Genomic DNA, 27,461 nt, shown 5'->3' with positions numbered 1-27,461 from the left:
GAACCACGTCCAGGTCCATTGGCTCCAGAGACTCCTTCTCAAGGGGGTGCTCGTGGACGAGGACAACAGGTACAGGCTCCAGGACAGCCATTGCCTGTTCAGAGAACAAATGCTCAAAAGACATGGGATGCCAGGGATGCACAAGCTTTGTCACTCATTGCATTGTCAGTTCAGAGGTCTATTATACCTCATATTCGTTCAGCTGGCACTTCACAGAATGCATGGGTGACTTTGGAGCAAATGTATGCTGCTCGTAATGAGGCTAGGATCTCATTTTTGAAAAGAGAGCTGGAAAATCAGAAAATGAATGAAGGAGATGATATGTCTAGCCACTTGAACAAGCTGCAGGATTTGAGAGAGCAACTCATCAATGTGGATGAGATTATTCCTGAGACACAGCTTGTGTCCACCATCTTGCACTCTTTGCCAAGATCTTACTTGGCTTTCCATACCTCTTTGAACCTCAGCATGAGGAATGCTGTTGAACCCCTCAAGTATCAGGAACTTGTTGCTCTCTTACTACAAGAGGAGCAAATGAGGAAGAATATGAATATGAACACAAATGCTGAACAAGCATTTACTACAGGTCAAAAGGGGAAAGGGAAATCTCAGCCAAAGAGTGCAAATCAAAATTCAGGTGATGGTGGTTCTTCACAGGATACCAAGAAAAGTGATGGACAGCCCAAGAAGAAGGGCAAATGTCATTACTGTAAGAAGCCAGGTCACTACATCACGGAATGTAGGAAGAGGATTGCCAAAGAGAAGGCAAAGGAAGCTGGGATGTCTGTAAATGATGCTCCTAAAGCTCCTCCAGAGACTGCTTCTTTTGTTGAGGACAGGGATTACTGTTTTTTTACATGCAGCTATGATGCCTCTTGGTCTTCACAGGCACTCAGTTTGACAGAGCATGCATGTACTTGGTATTTTGATAGTGGTGCCTCAAAGCATATCACATCTCGCAGGGATTTGTTTAGTCATGTTGGCCCTGCCCCTGTTGGCAAAACTGTTCAGTGTGCCAACAATGCTTCATATCCAGTGTGTGGCATTGGGGAGATTCAGCTTACAGCCATTGATGGCTCCATTCTCCGCCTTACAGATGCCTTATATGTACCAGGGATAAAGAAGAATTTGTTGTCCATTTCTTCTTTAGCACATTGTGGAATGCAAGTCCACTTTGATGATGATAAATGCATGGTCAGAGACAAAGCAAATGCCTTGACCTTGATGCGTACTGGTACATTATGTCATGGACTTTATGAGTTGGATGCATTTCAGCCAGTGGATCAGTCTGCTTATCATGCATTCACTCTTACTCCAGCTATGGTTGATGCGGAGTTATGGCATGCTCGCATGGGGCATGTAAATTTTGGTAGTCTTATGCTTATGCAGCGACATAATATGTTTACAGATCTACCTCTCATGGAGAAGCCTCCAGATCACATTTGTGAAGGATGTATTTTGGGAAAAATGCACAGGTTTTCCTTCCCACGTGATCAGGCTCTAAGAGCAACTGCAAAGTTGCAACTTATACACAGTGATCTTTGTGGTCCCATGCAGACGAAGTCATTAGGTGGTTGCTTTTATTTTGCAACATTTATTGATGACTTCTCTCGTATATGCTGGGTCTATCCTTTGACACAGAAATCACAGGTATATGATGCATTTTTGGCCTTTGTAGCACTTGCTGAGACAGAGTCTGGATGCAAGGTGAAGACTCTCCGTTCTGACCGAGGGGGGGAATATATGTCACATGTGCTGAATTCTTTTCTTGGGAGTAGAGGTATAAAACATCAGTATACTACTCCTTACACTCCACAGCAGAATGGGGTTGCAGAAAGGAAAAATCGGTCACTCATGGAGATGGCCAGATGTATGCTAAAGGCAAAAAGACTACCACATATCTTTTGGGTGGAAGCAGTAATGTGTGCTTGTCATATTTTGAATCGATGTCCCACAAAGGCATTGGTTTCTATTACTCCTTTTGAGGCTTGGCATGGCCGCAAGCCTTCTGTATCGCATTTTCGTATCTTTGGGTGCCTTGCATATGCACACATACCCAAAGAGTTGAGGAGGAAGCTTGATGATAAAGCCACAAAATGCATTTTTGTTGGGTATAGCCGTGAGAGCAAGGGCTACAGGTTATATGACCCACTATCCAGGAAGATATTTATCAGCCGGGATGTGATTTTTGATGAAAAATCAGAATTATCCATGGCTGGTTATGAAGCAAATCAGGCTGAAAATGATGTATTTGAAGGTCTTCTACCCATGGAATTTCATTCCACAGTTGGTGATCCAACTCATGAGGGTACTGGACAGCCAGCAAATGATGTAGGTGGTGCAGAAATTCAGCAGCCAAATGAGCCAGAAGCTGAACCAAATATGGGACAGCAGGCACCACAGGTCAGACATATACCTAGATGGTATTTGAGGACACTACAGGACAGCCATTTAGAGGGTCCTCTTGCTGGTCGTACTCGTAGGGAGACAAGGACCAATGAGCAAGCACACATCATAGATTTGAATTTGGTTATGGCAGCCAGTTTACAGGATGATGATGAGCCTGATTCATTTGTGGATGCACGAGATAATGTGCATTGGAACAAAGCCATGCAGGATGAACTTGATTCTATTAAAAAGAATCAAACATGGGATTTGGTTGATCTGCCCAAAGGCAAGAAAGCCATTGGTACTAAATGGGTCTACAAGTTGAAAAGACATGCAGATGGATCCATTGACAGGTACAAAGCCCGTCTAGTTGCAAAGGGCTATGCACAGAAGAAGGGCATTGATTATGAGGAGACATTTGCTCCTACATCCCGTATGTCGACACTTAGGTGTGTCATTGCATTGGCTGCACATCGTGGTTGGGTTGTTCACCAGTTGGACATAAAGACTGCATTCCTACATGGGGACCTCGAGGAGGAAGTTTATGTATTTCAGCCCATGGGATTTGCAGAACATGGTCATGAGGGGAAAGTATGCAGGCTGAAAAAGGCCTTGTATGGTTTGAAACAAGCTCCACGAGCTTGGTATGCAAAAATAGATGCTTTTCTACTCACTCAGGGATTTGTGAACAGTCCATCAGAGACCACTTTGTATGTGAAGAAAGAAGAGACAGATCTGCTGGTCATCAGTCTTTATGTGGATGATCTCTTGCTCATGGGATCAAATGATGACAAAATTGCAGCATTTAAAGAGATACTGCAACAGACATTTGACATGTCTGACTTGGGCCTTGTACATTACTATTTGGGCATACAGTTTGTGCAGGATAACAGAGGCATTGGGTTATTGCAATCACGTTATGTTGCTAAACTTCTGGAGAAGTTTAAATTTCAGGATTGCAAGCCTATTAGTACTCCTATGGAGCCTGGGATGAAACTGTCACTACAAGATGACAGTGTTTCCTTTGATGCCACTACATATGCTCAGGCTGTTGGGTGCCTCATATACTTGTGTAATACAAGGCCAGATATTCAGTATGCAGTCTCTCAGTTGAGCAGATTCATGCACAGCCCACGGTTGTCACATTGGCAAGCTGTGAAGCGTGTATTCCGTTATTTGCAGGGTACCTTGTCTCTTGGGTTGCTTTATCCTGAGGGGGGTGACATGCAGTTACATACAGTGATTCAGATTGGGCTGGTGATTTTGATACCAGACATTCCACTAGTGGGAATTGTTTCTTCCTTGGCGCTTCATGCATTTCTTGGCTAAGCAAGAAACAGACCACGGTGGCCACTTCATCTTGTGAGGCAGAGTACAGAGCAGCCTACACTACTACTGTTGAGTGTGTTTGGCTGCGTCGTCTTATGACTGATATGGATATTTCAGTGGAGGAGCCTACACCTATCTATACTGATAGTCAGAGTGCCATTGCTGTGGCCAGGAATCCTGTGTTTCATGCTCGCACGAAACACATTGAGATTCACTATCATTTTGTTCGGGAGAGACTCTAGGCAGGAGATATCAGTCTGATCTACTGTCCTACAGATCAGAATGTGGCAGACATCTTCACCAAGGCATTACCACGTCCGAAATTTGAAGCATTCCGCAATGCTTTGAATTTGTTTCCTTTTGGTGGATGATGTACAGTGATCACATATCACTCCAGGGGGGTTTGTTGGGTTTTATGCTGTGTATGCACCCAGAGGAGTGCTAGTGATCATCAGTAGGTTACTGGGGCACTTTTTACTTCAGTTAGTGGAGGTTTTTTCCCCCAGTTTAGTTCATTTTCACTTATATGCAGTTTATAAGTGTTTTGGTCCACCCGGCACATTTATGGCCGGTCATGTGAACACTTATCCTTTAGGGGTCACTATCATGTGGCTTGTACTTCACATTTTTCAATTCATTGAGATATCTACAGCAGTCGTGTTCACTTCCTGCTTGTTTTCCATGCCTGTTTTGTTTCTGTAAACCCGAACCCTAACCCTGTTTAGTCTTCAAGGATGAGCACCAGGGATCAAGTCAATACGATGATCTACTGCCCGTTCAGGTGGTAAACCCGATGGCAGTTCCTTAGGAAATACATCTTGAAACGAATCAAGTATCTTCTGTAATTCTTTGCTTTCAAACACACTTAATTCATTTACATATATTTCCAAAATCAATTGTATTTACAAGAGGTCCCTGAGAGGGATGAACACAATCACCTAAAATACTATACTGGGTGTCCTTATGCTGAAAAGAAAAAATATGACTAGACCAATCTATCTGGACTTGAAGAGTCTTAAACCACTGAATCCCTAATAACAAGTCTATATTCTCTAGGTGCATAACATAGCATTCCAGAGTGTCTTTGTAGTCTTGAATCTGGATTGGAAGCATCTCCACCTTTCGATCCCAAACTTGCTTTCTCGCAGGTAGGCGTACCTCATAGGTATGATCGTTGGGTGTCGTATCAAGACTCAATTTCTGCACAAGGTTGTAGTTAACAAAGTTGTGTGAGTTGCCAGGGTCTAGAAGAATGTGAATCTTATGGCCATTCACTTCTCCATAAACTTGGAGAAGATCATGCAAGCCAAATACTTTAGAATTGAACAGACAATCAGAACATGTACTAGGGCGAGAAAGTACAGTAATTGACGTACCTGTCAAAGACAACTGGTTAGCTGCCTTTGGCTTGGGTCCTGCGTTTGTCTTGGTACTCTTTTGCTTTGGGCACTCGTTACGCATGTGTCCTTTTTCTTCGCAGATAAAACGTCGTCCTTCCTTCTTGAGCTTTAAAGCCCTAAGGAGTCGTTTCTTCTTCGCTAGTGTCGAACTAGAATTCTTCGAAGGTTGGTCCGAAGACTTTCCTTCTGTCGTGTTAGCCATAGGTGCGGAGAACTTTCTTTTATGCTTGTTCCCCTGCTCGGTAACGGGTTTCGACTTGGAAGAGACCATTGTATCATCATAGATATGAGCTGAATGAATGGCCTCGTCCAATGTTTTACATTTGTTTTAACCTGTAATCGGTATGAGTCTGGTAACCCAGCTACGAAAAACCCCAAAAGAGTAGTGGGATCCATCTTTGTAGCTTTCATTTGCAAGTCACGAAATTTCTGGAGGTAGACCTCATAAGTGAGGTGTTGCGAGGTCATGGTCAAAGCTGAAAACTGGGCAACAACATCATAATCATCCTCTTTCTTGACGAATTCTTTCTTGAAGACGTCTTCGAACTCTGCCCAAGTTATTGGCTTAGGGTTGAGTTTCTTCCACCAAAGCAAAGCTTTGCCGGACAGGAAACCTGCTGCTAACTGGATCTTCTTTCCATCATCATATGGATGAAACTGAAAGTGAACTTGCCACTTATGTAGCCCCGTGTCCACGATCTCCTTGGTGCGCTGCTTTTGCTCGCCCCCAAATGGTTCCGGAGTAATGTTGGGGCCTAAAGCAGAAGCCAAGGTATCCATATCCGAGAAAGTAGAGAGGGTAGTGGTCAATAGAGCAATGGAGTTCTGCAAAGCTTGCATCTGGGCTGCGATTTGTGCCTGATGTTCCGACGAAGATGTTAGCATTATTCATCTCCTGGTAGTGTGCCCAAGTTGTGTATCAGGGGTGCCGAGATTTATCCCGGGCAGCACCTTATTTTTTCCTCATGTTTAGGCCCTTGGTTGTAGGGTTGGCCACCCATTATCACATATTTATTTTTTTGTCCAGTCGTGAGACTTTTCTGGAGCAAGTCGGCCAGCTCATCTTGGGGCTATATAAGGCTTGCCTCCTGCTCATTTGTACTCACTCTGACAGGGGCTTCTAGGCCCGGGTCCTCCCTCAGGGGAGTAGTTCATCATGCCCACACATACGGGGACCACCCCTTGCACAGGGCTGATTGTATAATTGCTTCTTCATCATTATGCAGATTTGTTTTCTTTCTCTCTGTACCTATGTCTCACGCTTTCCGTTGCACACTTTTGACATGGTATCAGAGCACCGGGTTGAGGCTTTTCTACAGAAGGTGTTCTGGCGTTTTTTTTTTGATAGAAGGATTTCTGCGTTTTTCTATACTGCTGGTTGCAGAGGAGGAGGGAGCGTTTTTGGCCTTGTCTAGGCGGCTGAAGGAGGTACATGGCAGTCCCTACTGGCTGCGTTTTCTGTAGAGTTGGAGGCAGCAAGCAGGGGAGACACCATGGCTGCGTTTTCTGTAGATATGGGGCAGCAAGCAGGGCAGACAGCCTGGCTGCGTTTTCTGCAGCAAGCAGGGGAGACACCCTGGCTGCATTTTCTGCAGATATGGGGCAGCAAGTAGGGGAGACACCCTGGCTGTGTTTTCTGCAGATCTGGGAAGGCCAGAGGAGGTGCTGAAGTTGCTGTGTTTTCCTCTTCCCTTTCTTCTTCTTTGTACACGTGCTGCCGGCTGTTTATAGCAGCGTTTTTTGCATTATCTCATCTGCGTTCTTGGAGGCAGTGGAGGCAGGTGTTCTTTTTTAGGAATGGTGCCTTCCCACATGGCCTTGAGCCCTTGCTCGGCCAATCTTTGTTTTGTCAGAGTTTTCAGACTCATGGGTGCACACTTGGATTCTCATCCTCGAGGTGTGTGTGGAAGACAATTAGCCTTTCTCGACAGCAGAGGGGGTCTATGAGTTTGTGCCAGTTTAGCATAGTTTTACTGGTGTACATGTGTTTCCTTTAGGTTCTCAGGGTGTTCACCCTGAGAGGGGGATATGGTTAGTTGGCAGTGAGCCACTCCTATTCCCTAGGCTGATGGCCTTCTGGATTACAGGGTACAGGCAGAGGAGTCTTCATCCTTAGGATAAGCATTGATTTGGGAGCTTGGTGTACAGGGTGATATCGGCATTCATGCAGAGACAGGCCAGGTCACTTGGTGACGAGAGCCGTTGTCGAGGTTCACAGGTATACATGATGCATGGCAGGTGTACAGGTTCAATGGGTGCAGGTAGGTACCAGTGGAGCAGCAGTTTGGAGCAGATGATTGACATCAGATTGTGCTTTGGGATGATGAGTTGTGGATGGTTGGTTCCACATGGACACGTGACTAGTTTGGTTGGGAGCTTGCCAGCTAGGGGTGTCAAGTTTTGGCAGGAGAGCTTTCTTGAGCTTAGTGCCATAGTTAACACCAAAGAGCTCAGGGGGTGTTGCCATGTGATTGGGTGACTCATAGGGGTGTGTGAGTAGTAGTCCCATCACGCGACGGCGAGTTATGGATACAGGTTTTAAAGGTCAGGTTTCAGCAAGGTTGTCAGCTCTACAGTGTTGGAGGTATGTTTCTTCCACTTGGAGTGTTAGCAGGACAGAGAGGCATTCTTGGACCGAGGGATACATGGAGATCCGGAAACCTTGTATTTGGAGATTGGTGCTCAACAAGCTCAAAGTGGGAGGCTTGAGTACCAGGGTTGATGTAGACATTGTGGGCCTCTAGGGTGTCTAGAGGGGGTGCCAACAGGGAGACAGTTTGGCGGTGTTCTCTAAGGAGCAGATTTTTTTTCTTGGAGGTAGAGTCAGACGACATCCTTTCTTGGGCTGAAGAGGGAGCACATTGTGTGACAGGTGTGATAGATTGGGTCGGTGATATGGACATCTGGTGGTTCATTCTTTGGATTTTGTTGGCCTTCTGGATCGGGAGCAGTTTCTTGGAGCAAGTGGCAGAGGTGGGAGCAGATCGACTTTTCGACTTGCTTTGGAGGTTCGAGCTTCTTGGACCGGTTTCACTCCCAGGATCTGAGAGGGGGTGTTAGCATTATTCATCTCCTGGTAGTGTGCCCAAGTTGTGTATCAGGGGTGCCCAGATTTATCCCGGGCAGCACCTTATTTTTTCCTCATGTTTAGGCCCTTGGTTGTAGGGTTGGCCACCCATTATCACATGTTTATTTTTTTGTCCAGTCGTGAGACTTTTCTGCAGCAAGTCGGCCAGCTCATCTTGGGGCTATATAAGGCTTGCCTCCTGCTCATTTGTACTCACTCTGACAGGGGCTTCCAGGTGCGGGTTCTCCCTCAGGGGAGTAGTTCATCATGCCCACACATACGGGGACCACCCCTTGCACAGGGCTGATTGTATCATTGCTTCTTCATCATTATGCAGATTTGTTTTCTTTCTCTCTGTGCCTATGTCTCACGCTTTCCGCTACGTACTTTTGATAGAAGAAGCTTCGAGAGCTACTTTGAACTCTTGGAAATGTGATTTTGACACAAAATCGTCAAAAAGATCGGCATCGGTACCTTCCGTAGCCGGCAAGCCTTCGCGTTCCACAAGGGGCTCCAACTCTGATTCTTGGGTCGACATCGTGAAGAGGGTAAGTGGAGAGAAAATTCGATCTTTGCACAACAAAAGTGTGAGTGAACTTGAGAGCTTGAGAGCTTGAAAACTTGAGAGATGTGTGGTAAGAAGCCCACTTAAGGGGGTTTATAAAGGTTTCTACAAAAACTAAAAGCCCCCCAAAAGCTAAGTTTGGCTTTTGCTTTTGTGTTTTGTATATATATATATATATATATATATATATATATATGGATATATATATTGTAAACTCTTAAAAAAAAACACACTTGTAAACCTTAGAGGGGTAAACTGCTCGTAGTGACAATGGGGGTGAATTTATCTCCCATCAATTTTCTCAGTTTTTGCAAGATCATGGCATTCAACGCCAACTCACCTCCACCAACTCTCCCTCACAGAATGGAGTGGTTGTCACGTGCACACCAGTCAGGTGTAGAGTGACATGGCATCATATTAGCATCATAGACATCATCAGGAGCCATCAGATATTTTATTGGCATTTATAGGCATTTTAACAGGCATTTATGGGGCAGCCGACAGCATTTATGGACATGGCATCTGGCCGACAGCCCTTATGCTGGCCGACCAGCAGCATGTTTGCATATATATACAGGCGCCTCTCCATTCAGCCATTCAAGCGCATCCTCATCTGGATCATCAGCGTTTCAGGCTCATCATCAGCAGCAGTTACAGCTAACGCATCATCATCAGCACCATAATCAGCAAACGCATCATCCTCAGTATCATCATCAGCAAACGCATTCAGTTCAGCCCATCAGTTTGCGTTTCATCATCAGGTCAGCATTCAGCATCTGTTTCAAAGCCTCCCTTCAGCGTTTCCTTCCCAGGAGACAAGGCAAAGATAGTGGACAGCAGTTCATCCCGCATATTCAGCATATAGGCAGCATATTCAGCAGTACAGATCCTTTTGGATCTCATTGTAACATCATTCATTCATCTAATATGGCTGCATTGCATTGACACATATCTGTCTGTCTCTTAAACATCATTAAGTGCAGTTTAGTTAGACTAAGGTTGTGTTTACGACGGTCATAAGCTCTCACATGTCACATTGGTATCAGAGCGTTACAGGGTAACCAGCCTTAGAGCATGTTCAGTTCATCAGTCATTCAGTCAGTCATCATTTTTATCGCTTCCGCACAGTTAAACCCAGTTCTCAAAATTTTGCAAGCCACCCTTAGGGATTTCCGCTTAGGTCTGCATCAGGAACCCATTCATCTGCATTCTTGCACAGCATATAGGGTTGCACATGGCTTGCATAGCAGTCATCCTAGCAGTCATCTTAGCAGTCAGTCTTGCATACATGTTGCCCATGAACTCTCAGGGAAGAATGACATCCATCATCAAAGGAAGACATAAGTTTTGGATTTCAACTGGCAGCAGCAGGGGGTTTCTCTTCCACAGAAGACGGAAGTTTGCTCCAACATCGCCTCAGTAGGTTCAGAGCTTCAGGTACGATGTTGATGGTAGGTGAAAGGTTTCCACAGGCAGGTTAGGGGTGACTCAAGTATTTGCCATACAGTTCCCGTAGTACATAGAGTCTTGGCTCAAAGGATTTCACTCCTGCAGACGGCCTCAGTCCCAGCAGAAGACAGAAGGGGGCAGTGGTTCGGAGGAGAAGGATCACAGAGGAGTCGAAGGTTGCCAGGTTTATCACCCAGCAACAGTTTAGCAGCGGGGAATGTCATGTGCACACCAGTCAGGTGTACAGTGACATGGCATCATATTAGCATCATAGACATCATCAGGAGCCATCAGATATTTTATTGGCATTTATAGGCATTTTTACAGGCATTTATGGGGCAGCCGACAGCATTTATGGACATGGCATCTGGCCGACAGTCCTTATGCTGGCTGACCAGCAGCATGTTTGCATATATATACAGGCGCCTCTCCATTCAGCCATTCAAGCGCATCCTCATCTGGATCATCAGCGTTTCAGGCTCATCATCAGCAGCAGTTACAGCTAACGCATCATCATCAGCACCATAATCAGCAAACGCATCATCCTCAGCATCATCATCAGCAAACGCATTCAGTTCAGCCCATCAGTTTGCGTTTCATCATCAGGTCAGCATTCAGCATCTGTTTCAAAGCCTCCCTTCAGCGTTTCCTTCCCAGGAGACAAGGGAAAGATAGTGGACAGCAGTTCATCCCGCATATTCAGCATATAGGCAGCATATTCAGCAGTACAGATCCTTTTGGATCTCATTGTAACATCATTCATTCATCTAATATAGCTGCATTGCATTGACACATATCTGTCTCTTAAACATCATTAAGTGCGGTTTAGTTAGACTAAGGTTGTGTTTACGACGGTCATAAGCTCTCACATGTCACAGTGGTTGAGCGCAAGAACGGAACGGTCATGGATATGGCACGCTTCATGCTTTTTGCAGCTGAGCTACTTGAACATCTCTTATCAGAATCGGTCAACACTGCGGTGTATCTTCTGAACCGTTGCCCCACGGTTGTTGTTCCCCATAGGACCCCATTTAAGGCTTTCTTTGGCGAAAAGCCAACCGTTTTCCACTTTCGTGTCTTTGGATGTCTAGCATATACTCACCGAATGATACAAGGGCAAGCTTGAGCCAAGGAGTGAGTTGCTCATTTTTGTGGGATACTCTTCTGAAAGGCTTACAAAGTTTTTGATCCAAGATCAAACAAAGTTTTCGTTCGTCGAGACATAGTCTTTGATGAGCGAGACTTACTTCGCCTTCCGCTGCCCATACCAACTGAACAAGAATCTCAGACTGTGCCAAATGAACCCCATCAGTTACCTACAACTCCACCTATTGAGGAGGCTTCCTCCTCTCGTCAACCACCCAGGGACTCTTTACCTCGCTGGTATCAACAAACCATGCGTGATTTTGGTATACTTCCCTTTGATATCCCTTTGGATGGTCCTCGTCGATTCCACCAGACTCGCCCCTTGTGCCTCCTTTGTCTCTGTTTCTTTTGCAGACTATGTGGCACATGATGAGCCAACTTCGTGGAAAGATGCTATTAAAATTTCATCCTGGAAAAAGGCCATGGAACTCGAACTTGAAAGCATTGACTGTAATGGCACGTGGTCCTTTGTGGATCACCCTCGTCATAAGAAAGTCATTGGAACCAAATGAAATTTAAAGCCGATGGTACCCTGGACAATTACAAAGCCCGGCTTGTCGTGCAAGGCTTTCGCCAAAAAGAAGGCATTGATTTCGACGAGACTTTTGCTCCCACTGCTCGGATGACCACAATCCGTCTTTTACTCAATCTGGCTGCCCACCATAAATGGCCAATCTATCAGATGGATGTTAAGAGTGCCTTTTTAAATGGCATTCTTCACGAGGAGGTCTATGTTGACCAATCTCCGGGATTCCCTCTCCCTGGTCTTGAGGACAAAGTTTTTCGCCTACATAAAGCTCTTTATGGGCTTAAGCAAGCACCCCGGGCGTGGTATCATCGCATCGACAAATTTTTTCACAGCCAAGGTTTTCACCCATCACAGTTTGTCATGTGCATGACATGCTCATGTACCTTCTCAGGGCTAATCCAGAAGGGGCAGCCAGAAAAAGACCATTAGAGCTAGGACTTGGAGCACAAGATACAGAAGTGGACAGTGTAGGCTTGGAGGGCATGAAGAGGATGTCCTTTCAGCTGTGTTAGAAGAAAGGAAAGATAGTTGGCTGAGACAAGGATTGTCGGCTGTACAAGACTGCTGTCGGCTGCTTACAGAGGTGGTCGGCTGAACCAAAGGACAAGGCGGGCTGCAGGCGCATCATGACAAGTGAAGAAATCCAGTCGGGCAATGTTTAAGAGCATTTAATGCATTGTAGCCTGGCCGACCAGCAGTCGGCCAGTATGCCCCAAGTGTCCAGGAAGCATATAAATAGCAAATGTGCTCATTGTTCTAGGCATTCAACTCTTTATGAGTTGGGTCCTTAGAGTAGGGCAGATTTTGGTGATGTTCACCCTTTTTACAAGGTAGCCTAGAGCTGTGGAATGAGTACCTTTTTGTACTATACGAATATACTGAATTTCCAGCCATATCTCTCTCTCTCTCTACTCTTTCTTCATGTCTGCGTTTTGCATCAACTTGTTTCCAATGGTGTTTAGGGCTGAAAGAAGACCCCCAGAGCTTCCGCATGTTACACACTGTGACCCCAATCTCTATATTCACACTGATCAGGTGCTGGTTTGCTACCTTGTACTGTATGTCGATGACCTAATTATTTCAGGTTCCCATCAAGCCAAAATGATTGATATCATGGCCTCGGCCTTCTCTCATATTTCCTTGGCATGGAGGTGATCCAACATCCTGATGGTATTTTCGTGTCTCAACATAAATACTGTCTCCAACTCATTACTTACTATTTTCCTGATGGTGCTATCCCTGTGGCCACTCCATTGGATCCCACCGTTAAACTATCAAAGAAAGTGGACTCACCTCCACATGAAGAGCGAGCCTCCCGTCAAGTGGTTGGGAAACTTATTTGGCTCACAAATTCTCGTCTTGATATCTCCCCATTTTGAGCCAGTATTTCAATGCTCCCAAAGAGCCACATTGGAGTTCAGCAACGAGGGATGTTCGCTATGTAGCAGGTACCTATTTGTATGGACTTCACTACAATCGTGGGATCTCCTTGCATGGTTACATGGACTCCGACTGGGCTGGTGACCTCGTGTGTCTGCACCCAGGGGAGTGCTAGTGATCATTAGTAGGTTACTGGGGCACTTTTTACTTCAGTTAGTGGAGGTTTTTTCCCCCAGTTTAGCTTAGTTTCACTTATAAAGGTTTATAAGTGATTTGGTCCACCTGGCACTATTTATGACCGGACCATGTGAACACACTATTAGGGTCACATCTTTTATGTGGCTATTGTACTTCATTTTAACAATCAATACATGAGCAGTCGTGTTCCTCTCTCTCACTCTCACGCCTCCTGTTGAAGTACCTTCCAAACCCTAACCCTAACAGCTCAAACCCTACATTTGGTATCAGAGCAAGTTAGCCTAGTTGTCCGTACAGAACATAGCCATCAGTTTGCCTGCTTTCAGTTCAGCTGCAGCCACTCAGTCACTCGCCATCAGTGCCCGTACAGTTCCACGCTATCAGTTGCCTTTGCCTGTCCTGCCCGTATAGCTGCAACTGTCCGTACTGGTTTGCCATAAGCTGCCCTGTACGTACAGGCTCTTCGCCTGTTCTGTTCCGTACCCTGCAGTTGCACGTACAGTCCCACGCCATCAGACTGTTGTGCTCCGTACACAGTCGCCCAGTACCTGCAGCTCCGTACTATACCTGCAGGCGACCAGCAGCACCTGCTACGTATACCTGTAGCAAACCAGCACCTGTCTGTCCACACAGGCGACAGCTGTTTCCGTACAGTACCTGCCGACTGTTTCCGTACAGCAGTCGATCAATGCCTGCAGCCTCGTACAGTCGCTTCTCCTCCATACAGTACTCTACTCTGGACAGTCTGCTCCGTACAGTTGCCCAGTACACTGCTATTGTTCCGTACAGCCTACAGCCGAGTGTACCTGCAAAACACATTTTTGGTAAGCTTTACATGTTTTGAAATTTGGGCATTTTCTCTGTGAAAGTTTTCTGGGAGATACAGGGAGGTTTTCTTGCAAAGAAATCTCTATAGGTTTTTTGCAAGGCTCTGGGTGCAAAAATTTTGGGCATTTTTGGGCAATTTGGCACTGTGTGAGCCACTTTTGTTGCTCTACTCAGTCAGTGGTGCATTGTGTTACACATTCAGAGGATTGAGAGTGCAGGCATATTTGGGTCAGTAGTACTCACTGAGTACAGTTGTACTCAGTGGAGTACAGTTGCTTTCAGGGTTGTTGCTATTGGGTTTTTTGATACACAGGTACAACATTGTGCACTGGCATAATGGCAAATCAACAGCAGAGTGATGTGTTCACGTACTTGTCTAAGGAAGACAAGTTGGATGGCATGAATTACTCCTTGTGGAGTTTTATGCTGAGAAATGTGCTCGTGGCAAAAGGTCTTTGGGATTTTGTTAGTGGTGATGAACCACGTCCAGGTCCATTGGCTCCAGAGACTCCTCCCCAAGGGGGTGCTCGTGGAAGAGGAACAACAGGCACAGGCACCAGGTCAGTGGCTGACTTGTTCAAAGAACAAATGCTCAGAAGACATGGGATGCCAAAGCTGCACAAGCCTTATCACTTATTGCATTGTCAGTACAGAGGTCTATTATACCTCATATTCGTTCAGCTGGCTCTTCACGGAATGCATGGGTGACTTTGGAGCTGATGTATGCTGCTCGTAATGAGGCACGGATCTCATTTTTGAAAAGAGAGCTGGAAAATTAGAAGATGCATGAAGGAGATGATATGTCTAGCCACTTGAACAAGCTGCAGGATTTGAGAGAGCAACTCATCAATGTGGATGAGATTATTCCTGAAACACAGCTTGTATCCACCACCTTAAACTCTTTGCCAAGATCCCACTTGGCTTTTCATACCTCTTTGAACCTCAGCATGAGGAATGCTGTTGAGCCCCTGAAGTATCAGGAACTTGTTGCTCTCTTGTTATAGGAAGAGCAAATCAGGAAGAACATGAACATGAACACAAGTGCTGAACAAGCATTTACGACAGGTCAAAAAGGGAAAGGCAAGGTTCAGCCAAAGAGTTCAAATCAGAATTCAGGTGATGGTGGTTCATCTGAGGATACCAAGAAAGGTGATGGACAGCCCAAGAAGAAGGGCAAATGCCATTACTGTAAGAAGCCAGGTCACTACATCACAGAGTGTAGGAAGAGGATTGCCAAAGAGAAGGCAAAGGAATGTTTGTAAATGATGCCTCTAAAGCTCCTCCGGAGACTGCTTCCTTTGTTGAAGACAGGGATTACTGTTTCTACACATGCAGTTATGATGCCTCTTGGTCTTCACAGGCACTCAGTGTAACTGAGCATGCATGTACATGGTATTTTGATAGTGGTGCTTCAAAGCATATCACATCTCGCAGGGATTTTTTTTGTAATGTATGCCCTACCCCTGTTGGCAAAACTGTTCAGTGTGCCAATAATGCTTCATATCCAGTTCGTGGCATTGGGGAAATTCAGCTCACAACCATTGATGGCTCTATCCTTCGCCTTACAGATGCCTTGTATGTACCAGGGATAAAGAAGAATTTGTTGTCCATTTCTTCTTTAGCACAGTGTGGTATGCAAGTCAACTTTGATGATGACAAATGCATGGTCAGAGACAAAGCTAATGCTTTGACCTTGATGCTTACTGGTACATTATGTCATGGACTCTATCAGTTGGATGCATTTCAGCCAGTGGATTAGTCTGCTTATAATGCATTCACTCTTACTCCAACTATGGTTGATGTGGAGTTATGGCATGCTCGCATGGGGCATGTAAATTTTGGTAGTCTTATGCTTATGCAGCGACATAACATGTTGACAGACCTACCTCTTATGGAGAAGCCTCCAGATCACATATGTGAAGCATGTATTTTGGGAAAAATGCATCGGTTTTTCTTTCCACATGATCAGGCTCTACGAGCAACTGCAAAGTTGCAGCTTATACACAGTGATCTTTGTGGTCCCATGCAGACGAAGTCATTAGGAGGTTGCTTCTACTTTGCTACATTTATTGATGACTTCTCTCGTATATGTAGGGTCTATCCGTTGACACAGAAATCACAGGTATATGATGCATTTTTGGCCTTTGTAGCACTTGCTTAAACAGAGTCAAGATGCAAGGTTAAGACTCTCCGTTCTGACCGCGGGGGGGGGGGGGGGGGGGGGGAATATGTGTCACACATGTTGAATTCCTTTCTTGAGAGTAGAGGTATCAAGCATCAGTATACTACTCCTTATACTCCACAGCAAAATGGGGTTGCAGAAAGGAAGAATCGGTCACTCATGGAGATGGCCAGATGTATGTTAAAGGCAAAGAAGCTACCACATATCTTTTGGGTGGAAGCTGTTATGTCTGCTTGTCATATTTTGAATCGATGTCCCACAAAGGCATTGGTTTCAATTACTCCTTTTGAGGCTTGGCATGGCCGCAAGCCTTCGGTATCACACTTCCGTACTTTTGGGTCTCTTGCATATGCACACATACCCAAAGAGTTGAGGAGGAAGTTGGATGATAAAGCCACAAAATGTATTTTTGTTGGGTATAGCCGTGAGAGCAAGGGCTACCGGTTATATGACCCACTGTCCAAGAAGATATTCACTAGTCGGGATGTGATTTTTGATGAAAAATCAGAAATATCCATGGCTGGTTATGATGCAAATTAGGCTGAAAATGATGTGTTTGAAGGCCTGCTACCTATGGAGTTTCATTCCACAGTTGGTGATCCAACTCATGAGGGTGCAGGACAGCCAACTAATCATGAAGATGGTGCAGAAATTCAGCAAGAGATTGAGCCAGAAGTTGAGCCAAATATGGGGCAACAGGCTCCACAGTTTAGACATATACCTAGATGGTATTTGAGGACATTACAGGACAGCCATCTAGATGCTCCTCTTGCTGGCCGTACTCGTAGGGAGACACGGACCAATGAGCATGCACACATCATGGATTTAAATATGGTTATGGTAGCCAGTTTACAGGATGATGATGAGCCTGATTCATTGTGGACGCACGAGACAATGTGCATTGGAACAAAGCCATGCAGGATGAACTTGATTCTATTAAAAAGAATCAAACATGGGATTTGGTTGATCTGCCCAAAGGCAAGAAAGCCATTGGTACTAAGTGGGTCTATAAGTTGAAAAGACATGCAGATGGATCCATTGACAGGTACAAAGCCCGTCTAGTTGCAAAGGGCTATGCACAGAAGAAGGGCATTGATTATGAGGAGACATTTGCTCCTACATCCCGTATGTCAACACTTAGGAGTGTCATTGCATTGGCTGCACATCGTTTGGCTTTCGGTATTTGCAGGGTACATTGTCTCTTGGATTGCTTTATCTTGAGGGGGGTGACATGCAGCTATATGCTTACAGCGATTCAGATTGGGCTGGTAATTTTGATACCAGACATTCCACTAGTGGAAATTGTTTCTTTCTTGGCTCTTCATGTATTTCTTGGCTAAGCAAGAAACAGACCACAGTGGCCACTTCGTCTTGTGAGGCAGAGTACAGAGCAGCCTACACTACTACTGTTGAGTGTGTTTGGCTGTGTTGTCTTAGGACTGATATGGATATTTCAGTGGAGGAGCCTACACCTATCTATACTGATAGTCAGAGTGCCATTGCTGTGGCCAGGAATCCTGTGTTTCATGCTCGCACGAAACACATTGAGATTCACTATCACTTTGTTCGAGAGCGACTCCAGGCAGGTGATATCAGTTTGATTTACTGCCCTACAGATCAGAATGTTGCAGACATCTTCACCAAGGCATTACCACGTCCGAAATTCGAAGCATTCCGCATTGCTTGGAATTTGTTTCCTTTTGGTGGATGATGTACAGTGATCACATATCACTCCAGGGGGGTTTGTTGGGTTTTATGCTGTGTATGTACCCAGGGGAGTGCTAGTGATCATCAGTAGGTTACTGGGGCACTTTTTACTTCAGTTAGTGGAGATTTTTTCCCCCCAGTTTAGCTTAGTTTCACTTATAAAGGTTTATAAGTGATTTGGTCCACCTGGCACTATTTATGACCGGACCATGTGAACACACTATTAGGGTCACATCTTTTACGTGGCTATTGTACTTCATTTTAACAATCAATACATGAGCAGTCGTGTTCCTCTCTCTCACTCTCACGCCTCCTGTTGAAGTACCTTCCAAACCCTAACCCTAACAGCTCAAACCCTACATCTTGGTCTAGCAAAAAGCAGGACACTGTTGTAGGTTCTGCAGCAGAGGCCGAATATCGGGCCCTCTATGATGCCACCACTGAGGTTATGTATCTTCGTCAACTTCTTTCCGAGATGCGCGTCTCCATTGACACTGCCTCTACCATCGTCGTCGACAGTCAAAGTGCGATTGCTCTTGCTGGAAACCCTATTTTTTTTTAAAATCGTACCAAGCATGTGGGTGTCCATTTTCACTTTAACAGGGAACAGGTTGAGCTTGGTACCATCCGACTCCAGTACATTTCTATGGCAGTCAACCAAGCAGACATCCTTACGAAGTCCGTCAACCGTCCCATTCTTGAGCGTCTTCGCAATCGGATCGGCATCAGTCTACCACCATCACCCTCCGCTCATTGAGAGGGGGATCTGCCTCTCCCTTCATTTTTTACCATTTTTGTATCAGGCACATGAGTTAGTGAAAACCTCATGAGGGCACGGCTCCTATGAAAACCCACTGCATTACATTTATTTTCCATCTTGCATTCCCTATGCACAGCATTCTGTTTTATGTGTTTGGGGCGCATGTATAAATGAAAACCCAAAAATGGGCATTCATGCATGTGAAAACCTCTTGTGTTGTGGCATTCTTCCAGTACTTCTCATTCCCAGATGCCGTACCCTGGTCAAACCACAGAAATTCTCATCTTCGACAACCATCTTTTTCCCCTCATCTTCTCTCATGATCCCTTTTTGGTCTGAGAGGGGGTATGTGAAAATATACCTAAAACAGGCAGCCCAAAAAGGGCCGACTTGCTGGTCATTAAAATTCTCATATAAATATGAGACCCTTCTCGTGTTCTCCATCACCAACCTACGTGGACCAGGCGCATCTGCGTTTCTCTTCACAGCAGCGTTCCATCGTTCATGCCCTAGTCGCCTCACATCAGAGCTCCAACGCTTGTGCCCTGGTCGCCTCACAACTGCATTGCCATCTCTTGCTGGTCAGCAGACAGGTCGCCTACAGCCAGTTCATGCGCTGCGTTAACTGCAGCTTGTCACTGCCTACAGCCAGTTTATGCGTAGCGTTAACTATCCGCCTCACCGTAGCTTTTTCGCCTCCTACATCAGGTTCTCCTGCATCGCCTACATCAGGCTGACTTCGTCACCTTCATCAGGCTAACAGCAGCGTTAACATCACCTACTGTTGCTGAACTACATCGCCTACATCAGGCTCACTTCATCGTCTACATCAAGTGGTCTTCGGCGTTTGCTTCAGGCTTATAATGGTGCCTTCATCAAGGTCACTCCAGCTTTGTTATCCGCGTTTTATGGGACATCAGTTCTTTCTGCTTATCTGGAGTCTCACATAGAGCTCCTGTATTGGACTTCATCTTTTATATTCACATCACCATTTCATACTGTGTTTTACTTTGATCTTGCATATATTTGGTCCTTTGGTCTCTTTTGCCCTTACAAGGAAGTGATGCAGACTTTGGTGACAAGGGTGCTACGGTACCTGAAGTCACAAGTGGTAGATGAAGAGCAGAGAGGGCTGCTATCTCCAGTGGTGTAGTGGTGCAAGCTTTGGTGACAAGGGTGCTGCAAGACCTGAAGGGTGCAGGCTCTGGTGACAAGGGTGCTGCGTACTTGAAGGGTGGTGAAGAGTAGAGAGGGCTGCCGTCCCGAGTGTGATGTAGCAAAGAGTGGGCTGCTGTCTGAGAGAGTACTGATGATAAAACGATGATGTCCTGTACTGTAGCAGAGCGTGGGCTGCTGTCCCAATGGTGTGAGCTGAAGAAAAACGCTGAAGTGCTCTATGTAGCAGAGAGGGCTGCTGTCCCATGAGCTGAAGATAAAACGCTGATATGCTCTACTGTAGCAGAGAGGGCTGCTGTCCCATGGTGTGGCCTGCGGCATATAGTGGGCTGCTGTCCCAAGGTGTAGCCAGTAGTAAAACGCTGATGTGCTGAGGCTGACAAGCGATGATGATAACGCAGGTATGGTGAATGCGCCGGCAGCAGCAACAGCAGCAGCATATGGTACTGGATATGGTCAAGAAGTGGTACAAAATGATGAACGATGAGGCTAACCTATATATAGTCTGTGGGACTGCTGGTCGGCCAGCCTAAAGGCTGTCGGCCAGTAGCAAAGACACAAAAATCCCAAATAAAACAAATAAAGCACCCTAAACTCCCTTTTTTAGGGCTGGGAAAAATGCCTTCTTCACACAGCCTTTGGTGAGCCTGACCTCGTAGCCCCTGCCCCCCCTTCCCTAGTAGGTGAACCCTTCTTCTTCCGAGAGCCCCCCCCCCCCCCCCTCTTCTCCCCACGTGTGGTGCCCCCCTCCGCACCTCGCCAAAGCACTTCCGCCACCGGCCGCCGTGCCTAACCTAGAGAGGAGGCATGCTCTCCTACAGTCTTGTCGATGAAGAAAACCATGGAAAAAACTCTTTCTGGCCAAAAAATTGATATAAAACCTGTTTTAATGGTTTTCGGGTGATAAAAACCTCCAAAAAGTAAATTTTAGGGTTTTTGGGGTAGTTTTGTTGGAAGGTTGGCGATTTCGAGCTTGTGATCTATGGCTAGAAGGTGTCTTGGATTATCCCATAAGTGGGAAGCATGGGAAGTTGAAGAGCCATATATAGGCTAGAGTGGCACCTTGTCATAATCATCTCCTTTGGCCGGTGTTTTGGGAGGCAGCTCACCGGGAGATGGGAGCCCGGTGGAGGGATGCTGCAGTGCCCGTTGGGGTGTTGGTGGAGCTCGATGGTGATGCATCTCCTACGTGCGTTAGTCTTCCACTGTGCATTCTGACAAGTTTTAGGGTTTTTGAAATTTTCAGGCCATATAGTTTCGTATGGTTGTACGGATCCGTACAGCCGTACGGACAGGTGATGACATGGCACAACAGTTGATGGAGGCACTTTGAATTAGCGAGGAGATGAAAAAGTCCATGATTTGGTTCATGATCAAGTAGATGATGATGGAGAAGACGATCTCCATGCTTCAACGAAGATGGCAACGCTATGAAGAGGTTCTTCTTCAACTTGATGCTCAAGAGAGGCTCATGCTTCTTTTATACTTTGGGAAGCCTTGCTTTTTGCCAAAAAGTGATGCTTTTGCTTTGCTTTTGCCTTTTACTTTGCTTTTGGTCTTTTTAATAGTAAAATATTATTGGACTTTAGTCAAAAGTTCTTGTTCTGCTTTTCTAGCTTTAGGGCCTTGCTTTTTGGCCCTGGAGATGCTTTTTGAAAAAGCGTCATTGTCCCCATGTCTTCTTCCACCTATCTGGTGTCCGGGCATGGGTTTCATCATGTGAAATAGAGCTAGGAGGGCCAAATAGTTACAGACAGATTGGAGCACGGAGTTGGCGTCTGCAGCCATTCATGGGCAGGCCATAGGGCTCTCACATCATCTGCGTATCACCGCCGACACTCTCCACCTTGTGACTGTGTCGACAGTAGAAGACTATCACGATCCAGAGAAGAGTGCAAGCCTCTAGGCAGCACCATCACCTCTGTGTATTTGGAGAAGCCCATGAGGCTGGTAGCACTTTTGCCTTTACCTGTGTTAGAGATGTTGAAAACCTCTGAGCAACAGCAGTAAGTGTGCCTCAAGGCTGACTAGCAGCAGACAACAGGTGTGTAGAAGACCTGAGGGGGGTCCAGGCAACAGATGAGCAGTAGCAGCTCTCATCCTCTAGAAACAGCCAAGCGGCGGTGGCGGTGGTGGTGGCTGAGATATACGGACTCGGGCGGCTCAGCTGGAACTGGCGGACCTTGTTGACTTGCACTGCCCAACTTGGCTGGCAGCTGGCAGCAAGGTTGGTGGTGCCGCCCAAACTAGCCAGCAGATCAGGTGGCAGAACTTGTGGTAGCGGGCTCTGAAGTGGTAGCTCCGGGCTCTGAGATGGTGCCAGGTGGCGCTCGGCTCTAGGGTGGTGTTTGGCTCTCAGGTCTGCATCAGTTCATGGCGTTATGCAGGTGTGCTCTGATACCAATTCTTGTTCCTTGGTGGAATGAGCAAGAGCACAACTGAGAGAAAAGAGCAACTGAAGTTGATGACCAGTAAGATAATCGGCACATTAAATAGAGATTAACAAGGGGACTAAGTGTTAGAATTTGTGCATCTTAGTGTTTTGGGGATCTACCATTTATTTGGTATTTTATCTATTTTCTCCTATTTATTTTGTCTAGGGCCAGTCGGCCAGGTCCCTACTACACTATATAAGGAGTTCCCATTCACTCATTCATCCATTTTCCCTTGCACATAGTTCAACACTCAGTTTGCTGGCCATTGCCATTGTAAAGCTTTACTGCTGTTATAAAGGTGATCTTGTCCAACTCCCTCAATCTCCTTTGCACTCTCATATGTTTACTGTTTATGCTTCCGCCTGTTCTATCTCCTTCATGGTATCATATGCTTAGGTCCAGGCTGCTCCAAGCTCTGCAAATAAGCCCACCGTCATATCTTTGCCTTGCGTTTTCCGCCCTATCTCCTCTTGGCTGAAGATCAGCCCCAAACAGTGGCTGCGTTTTCACACATTGCTGCATGTTCTGGTCCAGCCAGCCCTTCTTGCTGCCGGCCAGTTTGTTGGCTGCGTTTTCGTCTACAGAGGCAAGCGTTGGAGTTTTGGCTGCAAATTCTGCTCCGGCATCAGATTTGGTGAGTTCTCTTGCATGTGGAGTTGCCAGACAAGTGGCTATACATTTCCTCCTTCCTCCACGAGTCCCTGCCCTTCCTGTAGGAGGTTCCCGGTGGCTCTTGGACTGTTTTGCTGCTGTCCCGCGAGCTGAGATTTGTTCTTTGTTGCTGTGGATATGGCTCCCTCTTGTACGAACAAGGATGACAAGTTGAAAGGACCCAACTATGCTCATTGGAAGCTTATACATGTAGTTTCCCCCCATGTGCTTCCAGCCAGAAGAGGCTTGTGGGCAGGAGAGGGGATTGATTACAGCTCCACCTATTGCTCCGTGGGGACCGTGATTCAGAGTTCCAAGCATTAGACATCTAGCAGGTCTTGGTTATCTTTGTTACAGCTAAGATTATGAACTGGAATTGCTCCAAGTTCATTGTTCGAGGCTTTTGGGACGTGATGTGTTCCGTCCACTGTTGGGGATTATGGGCATGGTGTGTCCAGCAGCTCATCATCTATTCTTGGAGTTCACTGCACACTTGTGTAGGAATTCGTGGCCAAGCAAAGTTCCTTGCTGTTCGTGGTGGCATCTTATTTTGAGGAAACAGGTTGGCGGGTGCTCTCTCCGAGGTAATTCGAGTATTCGCGGTGTTGGAGGGTCCATGGTTGCATCTTCATGGTCTTATTTCTTTCGACTCTTGCACACTATGAGTTGCAAAGGGGGTGTTAGAATCTGTGCATCTCAGTGTTTTGGGCATCTACCATTTATTTGGTATTTTATCTGTTTTCTCTTATTTATTTTGTCCAAGGCCAGTCGGCCAGGTCCGTACTGCACTATATAAGGAGTTTCCCATTATTCACTCATTCATCCATTTTCCCTTGCACATAGTTCAACACTCAGTTGCTGGCCATTGCCATTGTAAAGCTTTACTACTGTTATAAAAGGTGATCTTGTCCAACTCCCTCAATCTCCTTTGCACTCTCTCATATGTCTACTGTTTATGCTTCCGCCTGTGGTATCTCCTTCACTAAGGGGAGCACACAAGAGAGTCGTAGGAAGTAGATGACGGCTTCACCCATCTTCTTGTTGGACTTGGGAGCCTTCAAAGCTTCAATGACTGAGTTTGTTACTCACAAGGCATGGAGGAGGAACCTGGAAATCGAGTAGCCCCATGATGCCGTGCCGGTGGAGGAGAGTCGGAACTATTCGGGGAGTCCCTTGGAGAGGGATGTTGTGAAGGGGACCATTGGTGACGTGAACAACGTGAACCAATGCATATATGGGTCTGCATGCCGAGTTGGCCAGTCCTGTTGCTGGTTTTACTGTCCAGGCCTGTCCGACCGCTCTCTCTCTCACGTGTGCGTGCACACACACACACACACACGTGTATGTATATGCACTTATGTACGTGTATGTGTGTATACATGCACATATGTACACACACACATATATATGAAAAGCTCAAATTATTTCCCAAACTTCACATAAACTTAAGTGTGATCTTGATTCCATGGAAGTAGTCTTCTCACAAAGCCTCAAATCATCTATTCTATCATGCATAGAGTAGACTCTTGTGCTATGACATCCCCACTCATGTCATCAACATATTTATCTCTTTGATGTTGCCAAATTCCCCTCTTGCTCAATTTTACTCCATGACCCAAGAACAACACTTTTTCCATTTTGAGCCTGGTATGCCTCATTTCATGGCAACCAAAGCATTCAACAACACTTTTTCCATTTTGAGCCTGGTATGCCTCATTTCAATGCAACCAAAGCATTTTCATGGGATTCACTCTTCCCAAGACAAATGCCATGTTTTCTTTTTCCATGAGGACTTGGGACTCACTAGAGTTGGGCTGACTTTTCTTTTTCCATGAGAACTTGGGGACTCACTAGAGTTGGGCTGACCTGCTGTAGCTTGTATAGATCCTGGTTTTGCGCAATCCTTACCCGGCAGGTATTGGACATCAATAGCTAGAAACCAGTGATCAGTAAAGAAAACACAAAAAGTGCTCTTCTTCCAAAACCCAACCTTGTGCATGCTTGATTCTAAGGGGATCTATCTTAAACAAGCAATTGAGGCTTACACACATGTATATACACACTTTTTTTAAATACAGTATCTGATGTGCTGTTTAAACTTTTTTGCAGGTCCATCTGCCGCTCAGGAATTACAATGAACTGTATATTATCTTGGATTTGAATGGGGTTCTTATCAAAAGATGGGATAAGAACCCTTCATTACCCGGTGTTTGTAGAAAGAATAGAAAATGGATTCAGCTTCGACCAGGATGCATTGAATTCTTGCAAAAAGCTTTTTCCATTTTCAGGGTGGGAATCTGGTCAACAATGACACATGCGAATGTTCTGAGCATGTGTAAATTTTTGGAGCAGCAAGCACATCAAAATTTCCCTTTTTTTATGCTATGGAGCAAAGACTCGTGTTACCAACATGGCCGTATACGAAGGCCCGATAAAGCTCACGTTGTTGCTGACTTCAAACCCTTGTCTCATATTTGGAGACATTTCTTTCCTTGTTTAGGTTTCCATAACACAATCCTAGTGGATGACTCCCCATATAAAGCTTGCATGAATAATCCATACAATTGCATATTTCCTGACACCTTTGATGGTTGCACAGATGATAACTACTTGAATGAGGTGTTGTGGCCTTATTTGGAAAGGATGAGGATGCCTTGCAACATACAAGCTTATATTGCCAATAATCGGCTTGGCCAACAACCTATTACAGTTGGTCATGAGTTGTATTCTCATGTACAACCTGTGATGCAAAGTCGATGGATTTGATTATTAATTATGGTCAGATTAGAGAACAGTTTTTTGGCTTGTTGTTTTGTCAGATACATGTGTTGTTTAAGTTATCACAGTAAATTATTGATATTGCAGAAAACAATTATGGTAAATGTGAAGGTGTTTTCTGCTAGCACCTCGAGTGAAGATATTGAGCAGCCAGTCTAGTACACTGGGCATGGGGAGAGCACTGAGATGTCTGCGGGGTGCAGGCCCTCGGTCGACTGCAGTCAGTGGTCAGAAGGCTAGTTGAAGGGCAGTGATGGACATGCATGATAGTGTTGGCACATTTGTTGAGAGAGTTGCAGCTTCACAGGTGGCAGAAACAGCCTTCAAAAGGTGGCACATGTCTCTTCTTGTTCAATGTAGAGCGTCGTATTTGGGGGCTTCACAAAGGCAAGATTGTATAGTGGAAATTTGTGTGTGTCGATACCTTGCAATTGATCGAGGAATTGTATATCATGGTGCTTATGGTTGATGTGATGTTACATTTGGGTCTTCAATTGCATGTGTGCTGCATGGTAAATGTAATGCCAAGGAACTATGCAGTTTTGAGAATTTCGTTGTCATGATGTTGACAAGTTGGAATGCGTTGTTGCAATGGGGCATGAAAGGATTAATGTGGGTAGCAATGTGATGATGCTAGTTTTGTTTGTTAATGGTTCATGGATGGTGGATGCTGATTGGAGGATGAGTGAATTGCTACGGGACTTGGGGTGACTAGTGAATGGAGGAGGGCAGTATAAATAGTGGTAGTGGGTGTTTGTGTAGTGTTCATGGAAGGTCAAGATCAATGCTGATATCCACTAGATGCCCGAGGGCCCACATGGCGGATGAGGACTTAGCAATAAAATCTCCTCACAGTTGTATGTGCTACACTTCAACGTATCCACCACCTCGTCATGTCTCACCGTGTAAAAGGTAAGATAGCAGTGGCATCAAGATGTGCATTATCGCATCAGGCCAGTTTGAAAAACTATGGCAATAAACCTCTACCTTGTGTTTCAATCCTCTTGAAGGTAGGACAAACACCACTTTGATTGAGGCCAATCAACCTCGTCGACAAAGCATGGAGATGATCTCCATTAACGCAATATTAGATAATATGGAAAAAATCTTGCATTTTGGAAATTTCATAATTAAGAGGTTTTATATAATTTGGGAATTTTTCATTTGATGTGGGAAAACAAATGTAGGTATAGAGATCCATATTTGCAAGGCGATTGATAAATCCCTTACGAAGGTGGTGTTGAAAGACACTATAACAAGGAAGTGGCATTTGTCTCTTGCATAGGCTTACACCAATTGGATTAATTGTACGAAAAGTAAAACTTACAATTGAAACTTTATAGTCAATGATACAATTTATGAAACAATCTAACATTGGCAAGGCAAAACAAAATCATAGGTTTAAAAGCTGGTTCAAATTAAGTGCAAAAAGGAAGATACAAATATTTTTAAAGAAACATAATTCTAGCATCCATAAAATTGAATCAAGATTC

The 27,461-nt window shown here is 45.3% G+C and overlaps 1 protein-coding gene across 1 annotated transcript in view; it reads left to right on the top strand.

Annotated features, from left to right (window-relative positions):
* LOC147626904 (uncharacterized) overlaps positions 1-26,967 on the top strand; it is a 53,142-nt gene extending 26,175 nt beyond the window's left edge. Inside the window, exon 3 of the mRNA XM_086815447.1 lies at positions 25,300-26,967. Coding sequence (XP_086671573.1) covers positions 25,300-25,956 — 657 coding nt within the window. The 3' untranslated portion in view covers positions 25,957-26,967. The remainder of the gene's footprint in view (positions 1-25,299) is intronic.
* Positions 26,968-27,461: the final 494 nt, after the last annotated feature.

The sequence above is a fragment of the Cibotium barometz genome, chromosome 21 (assembly GCF_041138505.1).
Source record: "Cibotium barometz isolate CiBa-2024 chromosome 21, ASM4113850v1, whole genome shotgun sequence".
In the NCBI taxonomy this organism is placed as follows: Eukaryota; Viridiplantae; Streptophyta; class Polypodiopsida; order Cyatheales; family Cibotiaceae; genus Cibotium; species Cibotium barometz.
This window is presented reverse-complemented; position numbering and strand designations above follow the sequence as displayed.